Genomic DNA, 20,245 nt, shown 5'->3' with positions numbered 1-20,245 from the left:
CTGAACTGCAGTAGTATTTAGCCAGCTCGCAGTGAATTGGCTAACTCCCCTACTCCAGAGGGAGCAGGTCCTCACCAGTGACAGTATTTGCTGTATATACTTGGAAAAAACGGATTAGCAACACCTGACGCTAGGTTCACACCTGCGTTCTTCTTTCCGTTCTGTGCTTTCCGTCTTCTGCATGCCAGAAGACGGAAAGCACAGACCGGGTCCCAGGGCCGGCTCCAGGTTTTTATGGGCCCTTGGGCGACAGAGCCTCAGTGGGCCCCCTTGTAAAGGAGGCGGGGGAGTCGAGACACTGTGCGTCGCAGATGAAGCAAATGACGTCATGCAGGAGTGTGGCGTCACCAACGCCATACCTCCCAATTTTTAAAGAGAAGAAAGAGGAGCAAAATGTGCGGCGCACTCTGCGCGCCGCGGCAAATTTGGCTCCACCCACTTTTGTTGATTCCACCCATTCTCATTCATTTATCATGTGCTCCCACACAGTACAATCCTCCTACAGTCACCCGTAAATTATATGCCCCCCCTCCATCTCTCCCCCAGTTTCATATACACCCTTCCTTTGCCCCCAGTTTCATGTCCCCCCTCCATCTCTGTCCCCAGTTTCATCACGTTCTCCCCCTTCATCTGCCCACAGTTTCATGTCCCGTCTCTGCCCCAGTGTCATGCTGTTCTCTCCCCACCCCCTTCATCTGCCCCAGTGTCATGCCGTTCCCCCCTCCCCTTCATTTGCCCCCCAGTTTCATTGGGCCCCCTCCATCTTTGTCCCCAGTTTCATGCCGTTCTCTCCCCACCACCTTCATGTTCTCCAGTGTCATGCCGTTCCCCCCCTCCCCTTCATTTGCCCCCCAGTTTCATGGGCCCCCTTCATTATGTTCCACCTTTATATGTAATACAAAACAAACACTTACACTCACCTTCCATCACTCACCTTCCATCGATCCCCCGACGCTCCTCTCTCCAGTCACATACACGATTAAAGCAGGAGCTGTGAGTTCAGCTCCTGCTTAGCTGCGGCCCGGCTTGCGTGTGTAGGCGTGATGACGTCATCGCGCCTACACATGCAAGCCGGGCCGGAGCTTTAAAGTAGGAGCTGAACTCTCAGCTCCTGCTTTAATTGCGTATGTATTCCAGCTCATCGGCGGACGGACGCCGATGAGCTGAAATCGTGACAGGCAAGTGCCGGGGGGCCCCCAGAGGCTCTGTGGGCCCCGGCACTTGCCCGACTATGCCGTGCACTGACGCCGGCCCTGCCGGGTCCGACCGTGAGTGGCGGTGAGCGTTTTAGGCTCTCCGCTGCGAAACCGGATTTTTTTATCCGGACACAGAGTACTGCATATCCGACTCTGTGTCCGGATTATAAAGCCCGGTTTTGCGGCGGAGAGCGCAAAACGCTCACCGCCAGACATCTCTCTCACCCATTCAAATGAATGGGTGAGAGAGACTCCTGCAGGTTTCCGTCTCCTGCCTCTGTTTTAGGCAGGAAACGGAAACCTGCAGTACGGAGAGGGCGACGCAGATGTGAACGAGCCCTGAATAATCTTTTTAAAGGTTATCCCTTGACAAAGCTCCGGACGGAGCGAAACGCGCGTCGGGCGTGAGCTGGTCTTTCAGTGTGGTATAGGTAACTTATTCACAGGGGGTTCCATTTATACCTTTATATTTGTGTGAATAGTATTTTTCACTTTATGGGCATCTCTTTTACATAGACTCCATTTGAATGTTTACTTGTTCGTATATGAGTGACTAGCTGGTACCCGCGACTTCGTCTGCGGTGATTGTAGAAGTGGGTATATACAGGCGCAGGTCAGGTTTTCGTACTGTGTATAAAGTATGGGATATGAAATGTAACTTTGTATCTTGTTTTTGTTGTAATTCAGAGAATACGTGAGACTTTTGTGTTGAAGTTAATTTGTATTTGAGCTGCTATACGGTGTTGTGAGAAACTTTACATAGTGACTTTGGGACAGAAGTATTTGAAGTTAACCCTTTCCGGTCGATGGCATTTTTTGATTTTGGTTTTTCATTTTTGACTCCCCTCCTTCTAAACCCCATAACTTTTTTATTTCTCCGCTCTCAGAGTCATATGAGGTCTTAATTTTTCTTGGGACAAATTTTTCTTCACGATGCCACCATTATTTATTCTATATAATGTACTGGGAAGCAGGGAAAAAATTCTGAATGGGGTGGATTTGACAAAAAAATGCATTTCTGCGACTTTCTTAGGGGCTTTGGTTTTACGGCGTTCACTGTGCAACCAAAATGACCTGTCCCCTGTATTCTGTGTTTGGTTACGATGGTGGGGATACCAAATTTATATGGTTTTATTTACATTTTGACCCCTTAAAAAAATCCAAAACTGTGTTAAAACATTTTTTTTTGAAAAGTCATCATATTCCGACAGCCGTCACTTTTTTATACGTCCGTGTACGCGGATGTATAGGGCGTCTTTTTTTGTGGGACCAGGTGTACTTTTTAGTTCTACCATTTTCGGGAAATGTTATTGCTTTGAACACTTTTTATTCAAATTTTTATCAGAATCAAAAGAGTGAAAAAACGGCGGTTTGGCACTTTTGACCATTTTTCCCGCTACGGCGTTTACCAAACAGGAAAAATATTTGTATAGCTTTGTAGAGCGGGCGATTTCGGACACAGGGATACCTAACATGTATGTGTTTCACAGTTTTTAACTACTTTTATATGTGTTCTAGGGAAAGGGGGGTGATTTGAATTTTTAATCCTTTTTATTTGTTTTTATATGTTTTTTACTTTTTTTTAAACTTTTTTTTGCATTTATTAGACTTCCTAGGGGTATTGACATGGGTGGGCGGTGTCGCGGATTGTCAGAGCGGTGGGGGTCGGCAAACATGGCTGCTCCGGAGCGTTAAAGAGAGCCTCCTGGAGTATCGTTAAGGGGAGGGGCAAAGTGGTACTGCGCTGTTGTGACGAAAAGTAGCCTATTGCGCAATCGGGTGTATTAACTATGTTTGTGGAAACTTTCAGCCAAATCGGTCAAGCGGGTTTTGCGTGATTGAGGAACAAACATCCAAACACACAAACACACAAACATCCAAACTCACAAACTTTCACATTTATAATATTAATAGGATATATTGCAGTGTTGTGATGAATTATCACTTTTCTCACACATACACAGGCTCTTTTTTCACTCTGTTTATATATTCATGTTATATACATGTGGGGTATACATATGTGTGTTCACGTATATTTGGTATTCCAACCTATTTATTGTAATTTTATGTACCACCGGATCACCAGCTCATTTTTTGTGGGTACTTCCAATGTTCGTTATTTATGTTGTGTAGTTGTTTGTGTATTTTATGATAATAAAATTTACTATTTTTGTTAATGTTTAGTGGTCGGGTTTTTGCTTTAGTTTAGGTATTTCATACTATCCTGACTTTTTTACGTAAAATTTTTTTTTTGGATTATTTATTCAGGCATATCAAATGGCCAAAATCTAATTATAGAAGTCCTTTAAATTGATCATTGGTGACAGGGCTTCCTCTCCACAAATACAGAGTACACGTGCTCGCCTCAATGACAAGTAGACTGGACCTAAGTTGTCAGCGTGTCACAATGTATTATAGTGTAGTCTTTTTTCATAAAAAGGTGAAGGACCCAATTACTTTATTTTATAGATGTTTCTCTCAGAAAGTAGAACATCTTGATGGGCTTCTCTGTTTTTATCCTTCATGATAGTAAGTTGAGATCCAAGTTCATGCCTTTGTCAGTATTTGTTTTCTATAATCCTCGCTCACATTAATGCAGGGTTGGCCACTCTGTCAGTAAAAACTCAAACCCGCTGCCAAAAACATTACAAACCCACAAATGAGTAGCGCTTATAAAATAGGATTTTTACACCAGCTGATTCTACAATGTGCCACCAGCCCATAACTGGCCACCAACTCCTCCAAGACTGGAGATAGCACCTTAAGCAAGCAGATATGTCATGTGACTATTTTGGATGGTGCGCTCACATGAAGTCCCTGAAGATGCTATTCCACGTACAAGATGAGTTCTGTTGTAAAGCAGGTGGCTAGTTACAGATAGGAGGTACAACTTTTTATTAGCTATGATCAAAGTCATATTTTAAGGATTTGTGGGTGATTAATAAAAGTTTGGTAGAAGTTAATGGGAGTGGCCAACTCTTTACTGCAGTCGGAGGTAACGGTAATCTGTCCTTGGGTCCCAACACTGTGGTCCTCACTATTCATGAGCTGAGGCCTCCTGTAATTGAGTGACAGATTTCTCTTTGATCAGTACATATAAAGTGTCAGTCATCAGAAAGTGTGAGCCAAAGCTCATGAATATCATAGACTACTGTCCACGGCATTGCTGCGAGAAACTTTATGAAATGGACAGGGTCCATATAACTCCCATAGATGTAGATAGAAGTTACCCTGTTTCCCTGAAAGTAAGACATAGCAGAGGTTTTGTTGAATTGTCTAATATAAGGCACCCCCCGAAAGTAAGACATCCCCCAATAATAATAATCCTTCTGTGCAAAGATTGTATAAAGAAAAACATTGCAGAACGGCTGAACACTGTGCGTGATGGTCCACGTGCACAGGTATGCCTGCTGCTGATGCCGCTGTGATACGTTGTAGCCACTGTTCCTGTTACTGTAGGATGGGAGATGCCTGTGGACATACACTAAGCATCATATGCAGCGAGGGGTCCACTCTCCCAGCTCATCCCACAGCAGCAGGAACAGTGGATACAACGTACGGTATCACAGCAGCAGACGGCTTTCCTGTGCACACGGAGTACCGCACACAGCGTTCAGCAGGATGCAATGTTTTTCTTCATACAGTCTTTGAGCAGCAAGCACATTTCAGCATAGCGCAGTGGTGACAGCAGCACACAAAAAATAAAATAAGACTTCCCCTGAAAATAAGACATATCATATCTTTAGTTCCAAATTTTAATATAAGGCACTGTCTTATTTTCTAGGAAACACGGTATAAAAGCAGGGTAGCACAGCGGGCCACACTGGTGTCCGTTGCTCCAGGTTTATGGATAGTAGTTGTGTGCTGTGCTGTTTTCAGATGTGTCATTCACTTTTATAGAATTTATGCACTCCCTGCTTAGTCCTATAGTGCAGACACCCATCCCCACAGACCTGGACACTTAATCGACAGATAGAATTAACAACATGCGTCTGGAAATAATCGTCCAATCTCCAGTGATCCCCCCCATACTTCGTCTTCTTCCCATTCTTTGATCTAGAAGCCTCTCAGCTTCTTTTGTTTTTCGTCCCACTACCTGCATTAGTGACCCTATCCCCTCACCTATTCCACTCTCTCTCCAGCAGTCACTACTCACTTAACCTCTTTTCTCGTACCTTTCCTTCCACTGTTAAATATGGCATGAATCTGACCTTGATCAACTACAGCTCTACCTCTCCTCTTCCCTCTTTTTGATGGGGTTCCACAGGGCTCAGCTCTAGCCCAACAATCAACATAGCAAACAATAGCAGTGAGGGCCCAGGTTCTAAGAGTTTATAATCTAGGAAGAAATAAGGATGACACAAGAGTTCCTGCTTAGTACAATGGTCATAACATTTGGATTTCAGTATAAACTTTATGCTAATGACACTCATTTATATACATCTTTCTGTGATATCACCCCGCTCTATGATATTATACCAGGAATTGTCTGTCTGCTGTCTCTAACACGATTTTTTTTTTAAAATTTTTTAAACTAAAACCTAATCTTCAAAACCTGAATTTACAGTATGTTTCTGCAATCTATCAGCTTACCTAAACCTAATATTTCCATTTCAGTGTGTGGCGCCACCATCACTTCAGGGTTACATGCCTGAATGTTATGTTCTACTCAGACCTTTCTTTGGAAGAATATACCTGGCTCACAAACAGCCCTGACCTCAACAACGTCAAGCATCTTTGGAATGAACAAGAATCGCAATTGCAAGCCACACCCTCTTGTCCAACATCTTGTCCACTAACCCCTAATGTGCAGAAGAATCTAACAGAGATTTACACGAAAATAATGCTCCCAAGCTGAACAAGATGTGAGACATGAGACTTTGTATTATATATCTTAGCAAGGAGATCTGTGTCCTTCTCCACTTATTAAAGAGATTCAATCATTAAAACTGCATTTTTTCTTCCTAACACGTAGAAATAGCCTTTCATCGGTATGCAAATGAGTTTTCTTGCAGCACTGGGGGTGGTCCCCAGCCATTGGGCAGAGCTGACTGCGCATGCCTGCGGCCATTTTCTTGTAGCCGCTTACACAAGCGTACTGTGTAAGCGGCCACAAGAAAATAGCCGCAGGCATGGCAGAGCCGACTGCGCATGTGTCCCATTTAAAGCCAGAAGAATCCATCCGAAGTACACGTCGCGGAGAGGGTGTTGCAGAGGAAGACGAGACCATTGCTGGAGTTTTTTTCCGCAGCACTGCGGACACCTCCAGTGCTGTTAGAGCTCTGGGGACCGCCCCCAGTGCTGTGAGAAAACTCATTTGCATACCGATGAAAACTGGGATATCTGCGGAACGGTGGCGCGGAGAAGACTTCTAAAGGTTGGAGGAAAATGGCCTTTCTTAGGCCGGGGCCCCACAGGATGTAAACGCCGCGATTTGCCCACAGCGGAGATGCTGCGGGAAAAAATCGCGGCGTTTTACAGTGCAAGCAAAGGGGATTTATGCGAATCCCATGCCCACTTTGCGGAAAAAAACGCAGTGCAGACACGCTGCGATTTCAAAGCTGTTGTGGCTTTGCAAATCGCAGCATGTCAATTATATCTACAGAAACGCCGGCGGCTTTCCCATAGATATAATTGTAACAGAAAGTCCGCAGAGGAAAACTCTGTGAACTTTCTCTTTAAAGCGCTGTGGAAAGAACCGCAATGCGATCACGCAGTGTTTTTTTCCGCAGCACTTTAGCTCTGCGATTACAGCCCGTGGGGCCGTAGCCTTAAGGCAATTTCTACATGTTAGCGAGAAAAAATGCAGTTTTAATGATTGAATCCCTTTAAAGGGGTTATGTGGTTTCTAGCATTAATGGCCTATTCCTAGGATACACCTGTAACTTCTGCAGATCACTAGGTACCAAGGTGGCCAATTATAATCTGTCTCCAGAGCTGTCTCCGTACTGGTGATTTGTGGGGAGTCCTGAGTGTCAGACCCCCACAGATCTAATATTGATGGCCTATCCTAAGGATAGATCCTTATCTATTCCCCCTCCCCTTTTCCTAGACTAATGTGGAGAAAGTAATTTCCTGAAAAGTGGAGAAGGAAACATATTTCTTTAAGGTATATTACAAAGTTTCTTATATTGACCTGTTCTATTAATTTATGAAAAGTTGTTTAGAACTGGTGTACACTTTAAGGGGATAGCTCAGGGAGTTTGAAAGGCAAATAACTTTTTGTAGAGGAGACAGTCCCATCTCTATATAGGTCCCCAAATAAATCCATTAAGAATCTCAACATTTTTTAATTTGATTGAACAATATACGCACAGTGTAATTTTCCATGTTGACACAGCAACTTATAGTAATAATAATACATTTTTTTTATATAGCACCAACATATTCCACAGCGCTGTACAATTTGTAGGGTTCAAATACAGACAGAAAGATGCATTACAAAGAAAGTCATTTCACACAATGGGACTGAGGGCCCTGCTCGCAAAAGCTTACAATCTATGGAGGTAGAGGGGGTGACACAAGAGGTAGTAGGGGCGGCATTGCTTATGCAGAGGTCAGACACTTCTGTAATAGAGGTGACTGTCATTACACAAACTTAAAACTTTATGAGCCATCACTAGTGTTGTCCTTTAACATGTGGATGGAGCTTGGACATATAAAGTTAGCCTGAGATGGCATCATATCATCTGGGGAAATGTGGGAGCGGGGACAGAGGAGGGTTAAATTTTGGGTATTCTAATTATGGTACGGAAGTGTTTATGTTAGATATTGTGATAGGCCTGTCTGAAAAGATGCGTCTTTAGTTTGCGTTTGAAACTGTAGAAATTGGGAGTTAATCTGATTGTCCGGGGTAGAGCATTCCAGAGAAGTGGTGCAGCTCGGGAGAAGTCTTGTATACGGGCGTGGGAGGTTCTGATAATAGAGGATGTAAGTGTTAGGTCACTGAGTGAACGGAGAGCACGGGCTAGGTGGTAGACAGAGATGAGGGAGGAAATGTAGGGAGGTGCGGCATTATGGAGAGCCTTGTGGATGAGGGTGATAACTTTATATTTTATTGTATAATGAATAGGCAGCCAATGTAGCGACTGGCACAGACCAGAGGCATCGCTGTAGCGTCTAGCCTGATAAATGAGCCTGGCCGCTGCATTCAGAATAGATTGTAGAGGGGAGAGTTTAGTGAGGGGAAGACCGATTAGTAAGGAGTTACAGTAGTCACAGTAAGGGCCACCAGGTTTCTAATTTTAGATTGTTTGGGCATTCTCGCATACATCTAGAGTCATGTCCTAAGCCCTTGCCTGCCCTTTTGTAGCATTCTAGTCACAACAGATGAGCAGGGAAAGTTTGTAGTCTTGCTTCCTTGGCAGTCATCCATTTGCACATTATTTTTTCTGTTACATTTATGAGTTATTGAATCCTTGTAGTCTAGTAATGTAAGGTTTGTGCCTCACATCTGTTCTGATCTGAAGAAGGGTCACAGACCATGAGGCACATGTGATATTTTAAAGAAAGCACTGGCATTGCACCATGTCATCTCTGCCTGGACCACTATCTTTGTCCTTCTCTTGTGAGGTTCCATCTTGCTTCTCTGTTTTCATGCTAGGTTGGGTTCTATCATCTTGATCACCATATTCTTCTCTCACTTCTTTTAGGAGTTTGTCTTTTTCAATATTTTTTTATCTGGGTTCTTTTTGGGTGGGGCGCTAATGTGAGACCCATGGAAATCTGGAAAGGAGACCAGATTAGCCATGTAGCGTCTGGCATAAGACCCACTCCACCAAGTCTTCAGTTTTGAGTCATGTTTTTGATGAGCGAAAAGTTCCCAGGGTTCAAGATGAATTTTAGCTGGCAGTGCGTTGGCGGCTCTTTCTCCCCAGTGGAAAAAGTAAAGACTGCGCTCTGTGTTCTTATTACCCCACAATCGAGCCAAATCAAGGGCGATCTGTCCTTTATTATTAGTGTCTTGTGGCTGTGCTCCGTTAGCCAAAAGTACATCCATGGAGTCAATGTTGCCAATGGCTGCTGCCACATGAAGAGCGGTATTTCCAAGACAGGTTTTGGATAGCACATTGCATCCTACACATCAGATAAAAAATACCATGTAGTTAGAGAGGTCATCAATGAAATTAGCTCAGAGGGGTTTAGTCAGTTTTAAGTGGGTACCTGAAATTAGTTTGTTTGGGGTCCATGAGAAAAGACATTCATTACTTTGAGAACAACCTTTCCATGATTTCCAAATCTAAGCCTCCATTCACATCTGTTTAGTGTACCATATTTTGCGGACTATAAGGCGCACTGGACTATAAGGCGCAGCGCTGTCCGGTGTGCCTTATATGTGATTGAAAACGGCGGTACGCAGACGTTGCCGGCGGCCGCTTAACCCCCCACGTGCCAGCCGCTTCTATTCATTTCAATGGCATGCTTCCATTGAAATGAATGGAAGAGCTCGGCACGGGGAGAGTTAAGCGGCCGCCGGCAAAGTCTGCGTGCCGCTTCCATACATTGCAATTGGAGCTTGCTATTCGAATAGTATTCGCTCATCTCTAACTTCAATTTACAATTGAAGTTAGAGATGAGCGAATACTATTCGAATAGCACGCTCCCATTGCAATGTATGGAAGCAGCACGCAGACTTTGCCGGCGGCCGCCGCTTAACTCCTCGCGTGCCGCCGCTTCCATCCATATATAAGACTATAAGGCGCACTTTCGATTTATGAGGAAATCGTAGGATTTTATGTGCGCCTTATAGTCCGGAAAATACGGTATCCGTTTAATGGATGCAAAAAACAGAAACAAAAAACGTAGAAAACATTAATCTTCATGTCAACGGATGGCATGCGTTTGAATCAGTTTTTTGCAACAGTTAAACAGATGAAAAAAAAAAAAACCAGATGTAAAAACATGATGTGAATAGACTCTTAACAGTGTCTTATGATGTTAGAAAACATGACTGCTTTCTACCAGTAACAGCACCACTGTCATCCATGGGCTTAAAGGGAGTCTGTCAGCAGTAAATCAGTATCAAACTAATGTCAGTACCTTGTAGGGCAGCTACTACACTTACCAAAGATGTACTTTTTATTCTGTGACAGTGATATGTCATAATTTTATGAGATATGATACCCCTTTAACAAGAAAAGAGGGTACCTACATATAGCATCTCATTATGGAGGACCTGATACATCTGTCCACCCCTGGTAGTCATGGGAATGATGCTCTATGTGAATAGAGCAGTGGTGTGTACGCCTGGCCACTGTTCTATAGGACTGCCAGGGCAGTGATCTCTGGCAGTCCCATAGCAATGAATGAAGTGTTGGCAACACATGAGCACCCACTAATCAAACATTTATCCCCTATCCTGTGGGTAGGGGGTAACTGTATACAGTGGGTTAATTCCTTTCAGATACAGTCAATCCATCCCTACTGGCATCTGAAGGAGTATCATGCGATTTACAGAGGACAATAAACTTTACATTGATTATCCTACCATTCTGTAAAAGATATCGGATGACTTGCAAGTGGCCACGGTGGGCTGCGATGAACAAGGCTATTCCTGTTCTATCAGCCAACCACTCCTTCTTCTGTTCGGTATTTAAACGCAAAGAATTCACGGTGTAGAAAGTAGAATCTGGGGTGGCTCCCACACTTTTCAGCTGGTGAAAAAAAAATGTAATAATGTAACTATGTAGTTGCAGAGGCAGAATAGCAGAAAAGAGCACATTAGCCAGTAGAACAGGCCATCAATGCCTTTACAAGGAGCTACTGTAAATATTAGTACCTGTTCTAAGTCTCCAGCTACTGCAAACTTTATCAGATCAGTCATACTATCATACGGCCAGACGTGCATAAATAGCTTTGCCCGGGGATGAATTCCATTGAACTGGAGTGTGGAATTATCAGGCATGTCCCCTGCAAGAGAAAAACAAATGAGAGAAAATGGACGCACACATTTGCATATATACCTCAGGTCAGTGGAGGCAAATCTATGGGTCTTCAGCTGCACAACTACAACTCCCATTATGCCTTGTTCTAGTAGGAGAGAGTTATCAGAACCCTGCAGAACAGGTATATCTATAGATTAGCACATTAGATCACATGACCAATTCCAGGGCTCCTTCCAGGTGTAGCAGGGCCAGTAAAGCAATTCAAAGAAGAATGCACACCATACACTTGTGTGAATGTTTGGGGGTCCTTCACCATCACCAACCAATAATGATCAGATTTGGAGAAAAGGGTCAGATTTTATTAGGTCCAGAAACATGACAATGAGCTGTGTCTTGTATTACAGCTCAGCTCTTTGTGATGTACAGCGTAAATTTGACCACGACTTCAGTCACATGACAAAAGAACAGCAAATGGAGTTGCATTGCGACTTATACTCGATCTTTTTGTGAATATTAATGAACAAACTGGGTACCCACCAAAATTCAGAATAAACAATATAAAACATAACTTATTCTAATATAAATAAAAGAATCCTCTAACAACATCAACCCCCTATATCAAAAGGTCCCTGATACTCTAGTTAAGATAAAACACTAAAATGGACCTCAAAGCTAATTGTGAAGAGGGGTCAGGGATATACTCATAGGATCCAATGTCTTATAGAGCCAGATACAAGTCTCAATAGCACATATATACGGGCCAATGGTGCCTATTCAATCTCAGAGAAACCCCCTACTCACAAATACACTACCGAATTCTCATGCATAATTACATGCTTGGGGAGCATAATGGCACCCATTCATAGATAAAGTAGGGAGGAATAAAATAAACTCAGTAATAACATAAAGCTACTGCAAAGGAAGGGGCAGAGTGCTGGAACAGGAAGGACAGGGTCTCCAAAAAATGGATCGGTGACCCCCAGAGTACTGTCAAACACTAGCACCTGACCACTTCACTAGTAAGTTTACTCTCTGCATAGCAACATAAGCGATTTGACCCCTGGTTCACATTAGCGTATGTATTCCGTCCGGGGAGAGTCCACATGGAGATCCCCCAAACGGAATACAAACGCAATTGCAAGCGTTGTGCTGTAAAAGCGCACGGACCGCAACGGACGGCCCGCGCGAATCATGTCCGCATGATTCATGCGGGCAGTGCGCGGCAAGCACACAGACCCCATTATAGTCTATGGGGTCTGTGCACCTTTACAGCACAGCACTTGCAATTGCGCTTGTATTCCGTTCAGGGGGTCTCCATGCGGACTCTCCCCAGACAGAATACATACGCTAATGTGAACCAGGCTTTACCCCTCGTTCACATCTGTGTTTGGTATTCAGTTCGGGGAGTCCCCATGGGGACCCCCAGAACAGAATACCGACCGCAACTGCAAGCAGTGAATAGTAAAAGCACACAGACCCCATGGACGATAAGGGCTAGTTCCCACGGGGCTAGTGACCGCATATTTTGATCCTGATTTTGAGAGGGAATATGCATCAGAATAGGACCAAAATATGCCTGAATGGGCCTAGTCCGGAGGGTGCTGTTGAGAGGTGGACGCCATGGCTGAATCAGCTGCGGAATCCACCTGAAGAAAGTGCAGCTCGCTTCTTTTTGGCGCAAGCGGGAACACACCGCTAGCGCAAAAAAGAACGGAAGCAGTCTACATAGACCGCTATTGTGAGGGGGCGGATTTTGAGGTGGATTCGGCCTCAAAATCCGTCCCCTCTTGCCCCGTGTGAACGAGTCCTAATGGGGTCCGTATGCTTGCCGCGCACTGCCCGCCCGAATCATGCGGACAGGAAAGTAGATTGTGAATTACTTTCCTGTCCACATGATCCCTGCGGAGATCTGGCGGCAAGCACACAGACCCCATTATAGTCTATGGGGTCCGTGTGTTTCACTGGCAAATTGCTTGCAGTTGCATTTGGTATTCCATTCGGGGAGGGGAACTCATGCGGACTTCCCCAGACGTTATACCAACGCAGATGTGAACAAGGCCTTACTTTACCACCCAGTGAATGCTGTAAAAATGAGACCAAAAACACAGACAAGATTTTATTTTTATTCCACCTTGAAAATACATGACATAGTACAGATAGGCGATGGCTCCACAGTGACTGACTCCTGATATGTAACCATACACGGCCAAATCACTTAATGGTACTGCAAATCTAAGTTCTAGTTGCAAGAAGCCACAGATATACCGCCCTCGGGGTCGCAGATATACCGCCCTCGGGGTCGCAGATATACCGCCCTCGGGGTCGCAGATATACCGCCCTCGGGGTCGCAGCTATACCGCCCTCGGGGTCGCAGCTATACCGCCCTCGGGGTCGCAGCTATACCGCCCTCGGGGTCGCAGCTATACCGCCCTCGGGGTCGCAGCTATACCGCCCTCGGGGTCGCAGCTATACCGCCCTCGGGGTCGCAGCTATACCGCCCTCGGGGTCGCAGCTATACCGCCCTCGGGGTCGCAGCTATACCGCCCTCGGGGTCGCAGGTATACCGCCCTCGGGGTCGCAGGTATACCGCCCTCGGGGTCGCAGCTATACCGCCCTCGGGGTCGCAGATATACCGCCCTCGGGGTCGCAGATATACCGCCCTCGGGGTCGCAGATATACCGCCCTCGGGGTCGCAGATATACCGCCCTCAGGGTCGCAGTGAGACTGCTTTCTCCTGCAACAGGGAAGGAGTAACAGGTGACATGATGACGATCTTTAGTAGTGCAAGAGGAGAAGCGGCACGGGAGCGGTTAAAGATCCCCGATCCCCACAATCTCCTCCAGACACACACAGCGCCACTCACCGTCATCCAGGAAGGACAGGGACTGCAGGTTCTTAGGTATCCCGGCCAGCAGCTCCAGCTTCTCCTTCAGCTCTCCCACCTTCATGCGGCGGCTGCAGCCGGGCACCAGGAACTTCTCTCCGGTCTCCCGCAGCCGGACATTGACAGTGAAAGGCTCGTCCTGAGGGTGAGCGCTGCCCCGGCGCGGGGACTTCACCATCCCCAGGGAAGCCATCCAGAATGTATCAGGATTCCCAAGGCAACCACCAGCCGTCCGAGCCGCCCTCCAATCAGGCCGCGCCCTCCGCATTCACTGTAGCTCGGCAACTGCTGGACGCTCCGAGTCCTTCTCCATTCCCGCCTTCTGTCTCCAACATCAAAACAAAGTGCCCCGAGCCGAGCGGTCACCTACTCCAGTCAGAGGTTTGTGGCATCACGGCCAAGCGTCACCGGTATAAATAATATATGTGTATAATATATGTAATGTAATAATATATAGGTTTTCAGTTACCAGACAAGATGTATATAAACCACACCAGTACAAGCATAGGGTGCTCACCTATGGGAATAGGATCTGTCATGGTCACTATAACTTCAAAAAACAGACGACACACCAAAGAGTAAGGGCGGGTTCACACCTGCGCCCGGTCTCCGCTTTCAGGTTTCCATCTTCTGCCCAAGAAACTGGACAGGAGATGGAAACCCCGGCAGTCAGTTTTCAAACCCATTCATTTGAATGTGTTTGCAAAGTGTCCGCCCGTGAGCGTCTTCTGCCTCTCTGCAGTGAAACCGTTTTTTTTTAACTGGACACAAAGTCGGACATGCAGGACTTTGTGTCAGGGCTCGTTCACATCTGCGCCCGGTCTCCGTACTTGAGGTTTCCGTTTCCTGCCTAAAACAGAGGCAGGAGACGGAAACCTGCAGTAGACTTTCTCACCCATTCATTTGAATGGGTGAGAAAGCTGTCCGGCCGTGCGTGGCGGTGAGCGTTTTGTGCTCTCCGCCGCGAAACCGGGTTTTATAATCCGGACACAGAGTCGGACATGCAGTACTCTGTGTCCGAATAAAAAAATCCGGTTTCGCGGCGGAGAGCCTAAAACGCTCACCGCCGCTCAAGGCCGGACCCGGTCTATGGTTTCCGTCTTCTGGCATGCAGAAGACGGAAACCATAGAACGGAGACCGGGAACGCAGGTGTGAACCTAGCGTCAGATTAGAAATAAAAAACACTTTTGCCGCGGGACCAGAAGACGCTCACGGGCGGACACTGACTGCCGAGTTTCCGTCTCCTGTCGGTAGAAGACGGAAACCCACAAAGTGGAGACCGGGCGCAGATGTGAACCCGCCCTGAGTGGTAAAAAAAAAGTGAAGGTTTATTGCCTCATGCTGAGATGTTTCGGCTCAAAGAGCCTATTCCAAGCATGTAATCATTTACCTATATGTAGACGAATTAGCATGCTATATCAAAACTGGCTGAAGCTTAACCCTTTCAAACCACAGCCATTTATCGTTTTTAACTCCCTGCCTTCCAAATGCTATAACTTTTTTATTTTTCCATTCAGAGCCGTATGAGTGTAATTCATATTGGTATTCTGGAAAGCTGGAAAAAAAAATTCAGAATGGTGGTGGAATTAAAGAAAAGCTGTGTTTGTGCAATTTTCTCATGAACTTTATTGTTTCACTGTGCAACCAAAATGATGCAAGGTTCACACTAGTGTTCTGGAGAATCCACCGAAATTCTGCAAGCAGGACTTTTCTCTGAAGAGTCCCCAGAGTATAATAATAACAGTATTTTTTTGGGTTACTTACCGATCCCCGCTCTTGCTCACGGCCACCTCTGCTTCCCCTTTTTTACTTCAGGTACTCCAGCAGTGTGATATGAGATGCACGGGACCCTGTATGGCAGAAGGGGAAGCAGAGGTGAGCAACAACAGGGATTGGTGAGTAAATAGGGCCTGTTACCTGCTGAGGCTATTCCAGCAGGCAACAGCCTATTTTAAAAAAAAAAAAGTAGCAGGGGCACTATGGGCCCCCCAAAGATTGTGGACCATGTAGCAGCCGCTATGGTGGTACTTACACCACTGATTTGGGACTAAAGTAACTTTTTTTTATGGGGGTCAAAATTCTTATTTTACCTCTTGATAAATTCCTTGAGGAATGTGATTTCCAAAATGGGGTCACTTTTCTGGCTCCATTCCATCATACTGGGACTATGGGGAATCTGCAAATAAGGCATGGAACCAGAAAACTATTCTAGTAATATCTGCTTTTCCAGTAATATCTGCTCAGTAGCGCTCCTTCCCTTTGGTGCAATGCCGTTTGCCCATAAAAAGAAATGAATGTTTGAATTGCACCTCCATTTTGTTTTAATTCCTGTGAAATGCTTAAAGGGTTAACAAACTTCCCAAATACTGGTATGAATTATTTGAGGTTTGAGTTTTGAAAATGGGGTGATTTATGGGGGGGGGGTTGGTTATCATGTATAGGTATATAAAATCCATTCACAACTAAAGTAATCCCCCAAAAAATGGGTATAGGAGACTTTATTGTAAATTTGGAAAATTGTTGTTAGGTTTACTTGCCTTCTAAGGGCTTGTTCACACAGAGTAAAATGGTCCGGATTTTGATGCGGAAAGCCGCGTCAGAATCTGGACCAAAATGTGCCTGCCGCAGCTAGCCGCAACTGTTGCTGCTTCCGACATTCGCAGCTTTCCACTCCGGATTAGGCCCAAATGAATGGGCTTGGGAGGGAGGGAGGTGTCTCCAGGTGGATTCAGCCATGGAATCTGCCTGAAGAAAAGGCAGCTCGCTTTTATTAAATAAAGTCATATAACTGAAGCTGTGAGAGCCTGTCACTAGCTGGTATCTGTGTATATACGGATACTAAGTGCATGGAGTGCAGGGTAACTTCTAGATGGAAGGGACAGAGTCTGAGGAATAGAGTAGGAAGGATAGAATAGGCCATTTGATAAGCCGCCTAATCAGTTTTGAAGCTGCTGTAGTTGGGGATTAATCTGACTGGGGTAAAGCGTTCGAGAGCATCGGTGCAGCTCGAGAAAACAGGAGTGGGACATGGGATAATAGAGGATACAAGTCTAATGTCATTGGCAGACCAGAGAGGACTGATAGGGCAGTAGACAGTGCCAAGGGATGAGATGTAGAGGGGTGCAGCGCTATGGATGGATTTGTGGGCCAGAGTGATACTTTTATATTGTATTCTGTGGTGGATGGACTATCAGTACATTGACTGACAGAAGGTAGATGCGTCTGTGTACTAATTTGATAGAAAGATGAGTCTGGCGGCTGCATTCTGGACAGATTGTAGTGGGGAGAGTTTAGTAAGAGGAAGCCCAATTAGAAGAGAATTTCAATAATGAAGATGAGACAGGATTAGAGCGACAATGAGGTTTTTTGAAGTTTCCACAGTGACAAAAGGGCGAATTCTAGAGATGTTTTTGAGCTGCAGGTGACAAGGGCGTGCAAGCGTTTGAATATGTGCTGTGAAGGTGAGATCAGAGTCATATACAACCCCAGGGCAGGGGTGTAGTACCTCGGTGTAATAGTAAGGCCACAGACAGAAATAGAGATATCAGGTTAGATTGGTAAGGAAATGGAGGAAACAGAAGAAGATTCCGTTTCAGATAAAGAGAAGAAATGATGTTAGAACAGCAGATAGACTACTGGTGGTACTGTAGTAGTGCAAGAGTGATGTCACGGGATGAAGTATATAGCTGAAGATAGTAATGAAATCCAAATCTGCTGATACTCTGTCCAATAGGGGCTTTGCAAAGAGAAAAAAGGAGAAGTCCTATAACAGGTCTCTGAGGAACTTCAACTGCAAGGGGCAGAGGAGAATGATACACTAAATGAGTGGTCAGAAAGATAGGAAGAAAACCAAGAGAGAGTGGTGTCCCTGAGGCCAATAGTATGAGGCAAAGTGAGGCTTAGTTACTGGTCTACGGTGTCAAATGCTGCTGAGAGATCCAGAAGAATAAGAAATGAATACCCGGTATTTCCCATTTAGAGTTAGCCGTCAGGAGATTGTTGGACACTTTCTGTAGAGTATAGTGCACTGAGGGTAGTATGCATGGCCACATGTCCATGAAAATGAAGTATAACGTGTCACGAAAAAATCTATCTCAAAATCACTTGGGTAAGTTAAAACATATACCACATAAACTGACACTTATTTTGATGGGGCTGTTTGTCCTCAAGGTGGTTTTTGGCCATGTCCTTAAGGGGTTAATCACATTCATAGAATATTAGCATTCCATGGGGCCACACGGTGGCTCAGTGGTTAGCACTGCAGCCTTGCAGCGCTGGGCCCTGGTGTTCAAATCCCGCCAAGGGCAAAAAAAACATCTGCAAGGAGTTTGTATGTTCTCCCTGTGTTTGCATGGATTTCCATCCCATATTCCAAAAAGACATACTGATAGGGAAAAATGTACATTGTGAGCTCTATGTGGGGCTCACAATCTACATTAAAAAAAAAAAAAAAAAAGAATATTAGCATTCCATCACTCTCTTGCAATATATAAGGTGCCCGCAGAGGATATCTTGCAGTCAAGTCAAAATCAAAGGGAAATTACAGCACTCTTCTATGCCTGATAACAACTTGGAGTCTGCTCTAAAAGTTGCTTAAAGCACCTCTAGTAAGTCGTGCTTTAGGCTACTTCTGACTCCATTCTGCAATTTGCATTGTGAGCCCTATATAGGACAATGTTGACAATATCTCTAAGGGTCAGTTCACACGTGAACTGCCCGCGTGGGTTTTGACACCGAGAGAGACGCGGCGAGCCGCGTCTCTCACTTGTCAAAACCCGCCTGCCGCGACCATCGCGGTCGCGGCTTTCCCCTCCGCTGTCAGCTCAAATGAATGAGCCGACATAGGAGGGAGCTGCCGGGGGCGGAAGCCGCGCGGCTGAGCCCGCGCGGCTTCCGCCTGAAGAAAGGGCATGTCGCTTCTTTTCTCCGCTAGCAGCAGCCCGCCGCTAGCGGAAAATAAAAGCCCAGTGGTCTACATAGACCACCATTGTAAAGGGGCGGATTTTGAAGCGAAATCCGCTGTCAAAATCCGCCCCTTTGCCTACGTGTGAACTAGCCCTAAATCCTTTGTGCAGGAATTTTTCCTCTGCCAATTTTCTACAGACACTAAACTGCATCAGAGTCTCCATTGCAGATGTGAACGTAGCCTAAGCAGTATGAATAAAATTAAGGCTCCTTGATCCCAGACAAGATGTCTGTGCCAAGCAATGACCACGGCAGTGGCTCCATGCAACAAGGGATCGCAGGCAGGTGAGTAAAAATGTTATACATATTCATATTTTATTTTTTAGGGCAGTTGGAGACCTAAAAAAAATAAAAGGGGACATTAGGGGCAGTATAAAAATAAGGAGGTGGATCATTTATATAAAGGGACATTGAGAAGCATTATGAATTTAAGGGGGGTCATTTATACAAGGAGACATTAGGGTGTTTTGTGACTATAAAGGGTATATTTATATAGGGGGCATTAGGATTCTTTATGATTATAAGGCAGATATCTTATGTATGTTGACATTATGAATATAATGAGCATTATTCTTAAAGGGGTCTTTCGGCCCAAAAAATGTGTCAGTGCTAAAAGGGTTAATAAATGCATCCATACACCTTTTAACATGTTTTGAGTGATTTCTGGGCGTCTCTGGGGTTGCTGGTAACACTGCTTTTGTTTACATGGTGCAGCTTCCTGCTATGTAACTTCCTCACTAACTCTCTCACCTCACTTCCACCTCCTTTCTATCCGCCCCATAACCCCCTCCCTGTCTCTCTAACTATCCCGCCCTTCCCTACCTACTCAGCCCATCCCCCGACCTATACTCTATAACTTAACCTCCGCACTTCTTCCATCGAGATGGCTCCTCCTGTACTGCTCCTGTACTCCTCCTTCTCTGCTGCGATGATCCACCTCTACTACACTTTCATGGATGCGCATTAGAGGTGAATTACCGCCTGGCAGCGTGCAACATAGAGAAGAGCGCGCACAGGCAGATTCATTACAGAGGGAGGAGCCGTCTTGCCGGAAGAAGCCTGGATGGCATGTATAATGGGATGGACGAGGGGAGATCATCAACGGATTATCAGAAAATGTAATATGGGTAACTATCCACTTTTGATAAATTGTGTTATTTAGAAAGTAGGGGGGTGCTTAGACTTAGCGTAGTGATTTCTAGTTAGCACGGAAACCCCCTTTAAATATGGATCCAACATCAGTAGGAGATATCGGAGGTAGTGATATCTGCATTGTATTCTAGAAATTGTACTATCTGAACAGGGTCATTATAAA

At 45.2% G+C, this 20,245-nt stretch overlaps 1 protein-coding gene across 1 annotated transcript; it reads right to left on the bottom strand.

Moving 5' to 3' along the window:
- Nucleotides 1-8,844: 8,844 nt before the first annotated feature.
- On the bottom strand, nucleotides 8,845-14,157 carry ANKRD60 (ankyrin repeat domain 60). Its single transcript, XM_075278075.1, has 4 exons — nucleotides 13,944-14,157; nucleotides 10,975-11,105; nucleotides 10,684-10,849; nucleotides 8,845-9,272 (listed from the first exon to the last, which is right to left on the bottom strand). Exons 1-4 carry the CDS (start codon nucleotides 14,155-14,157, stop codon nucleotides 8,845-8,847), a joined length of 939 nt encoding a protein of 312 aa, XP_075134176.1.
- Nucleotides 14,158-20,245: the final 6,088 nt, after the last annotated feature.

Source organism: Leptodactylus fuscus, chromosome 6 (genome assembly GCF_031893055.1).
Source record: "Leptodactylus fuscus isolate aLepFus1 chromosome 6, aLepFus1.hap2, whole genome shotgun sequence".
Classification (NCBI taxonomy): Eukaryota; Metazoa; Chordata; class Amphibia; order Anura; family Leptodactylidae; genus Leptodactylus; species Leptodactylus fuscus.
This window is presented reverse-complemented; position numbering and strand designations above follow the sequence as displayed.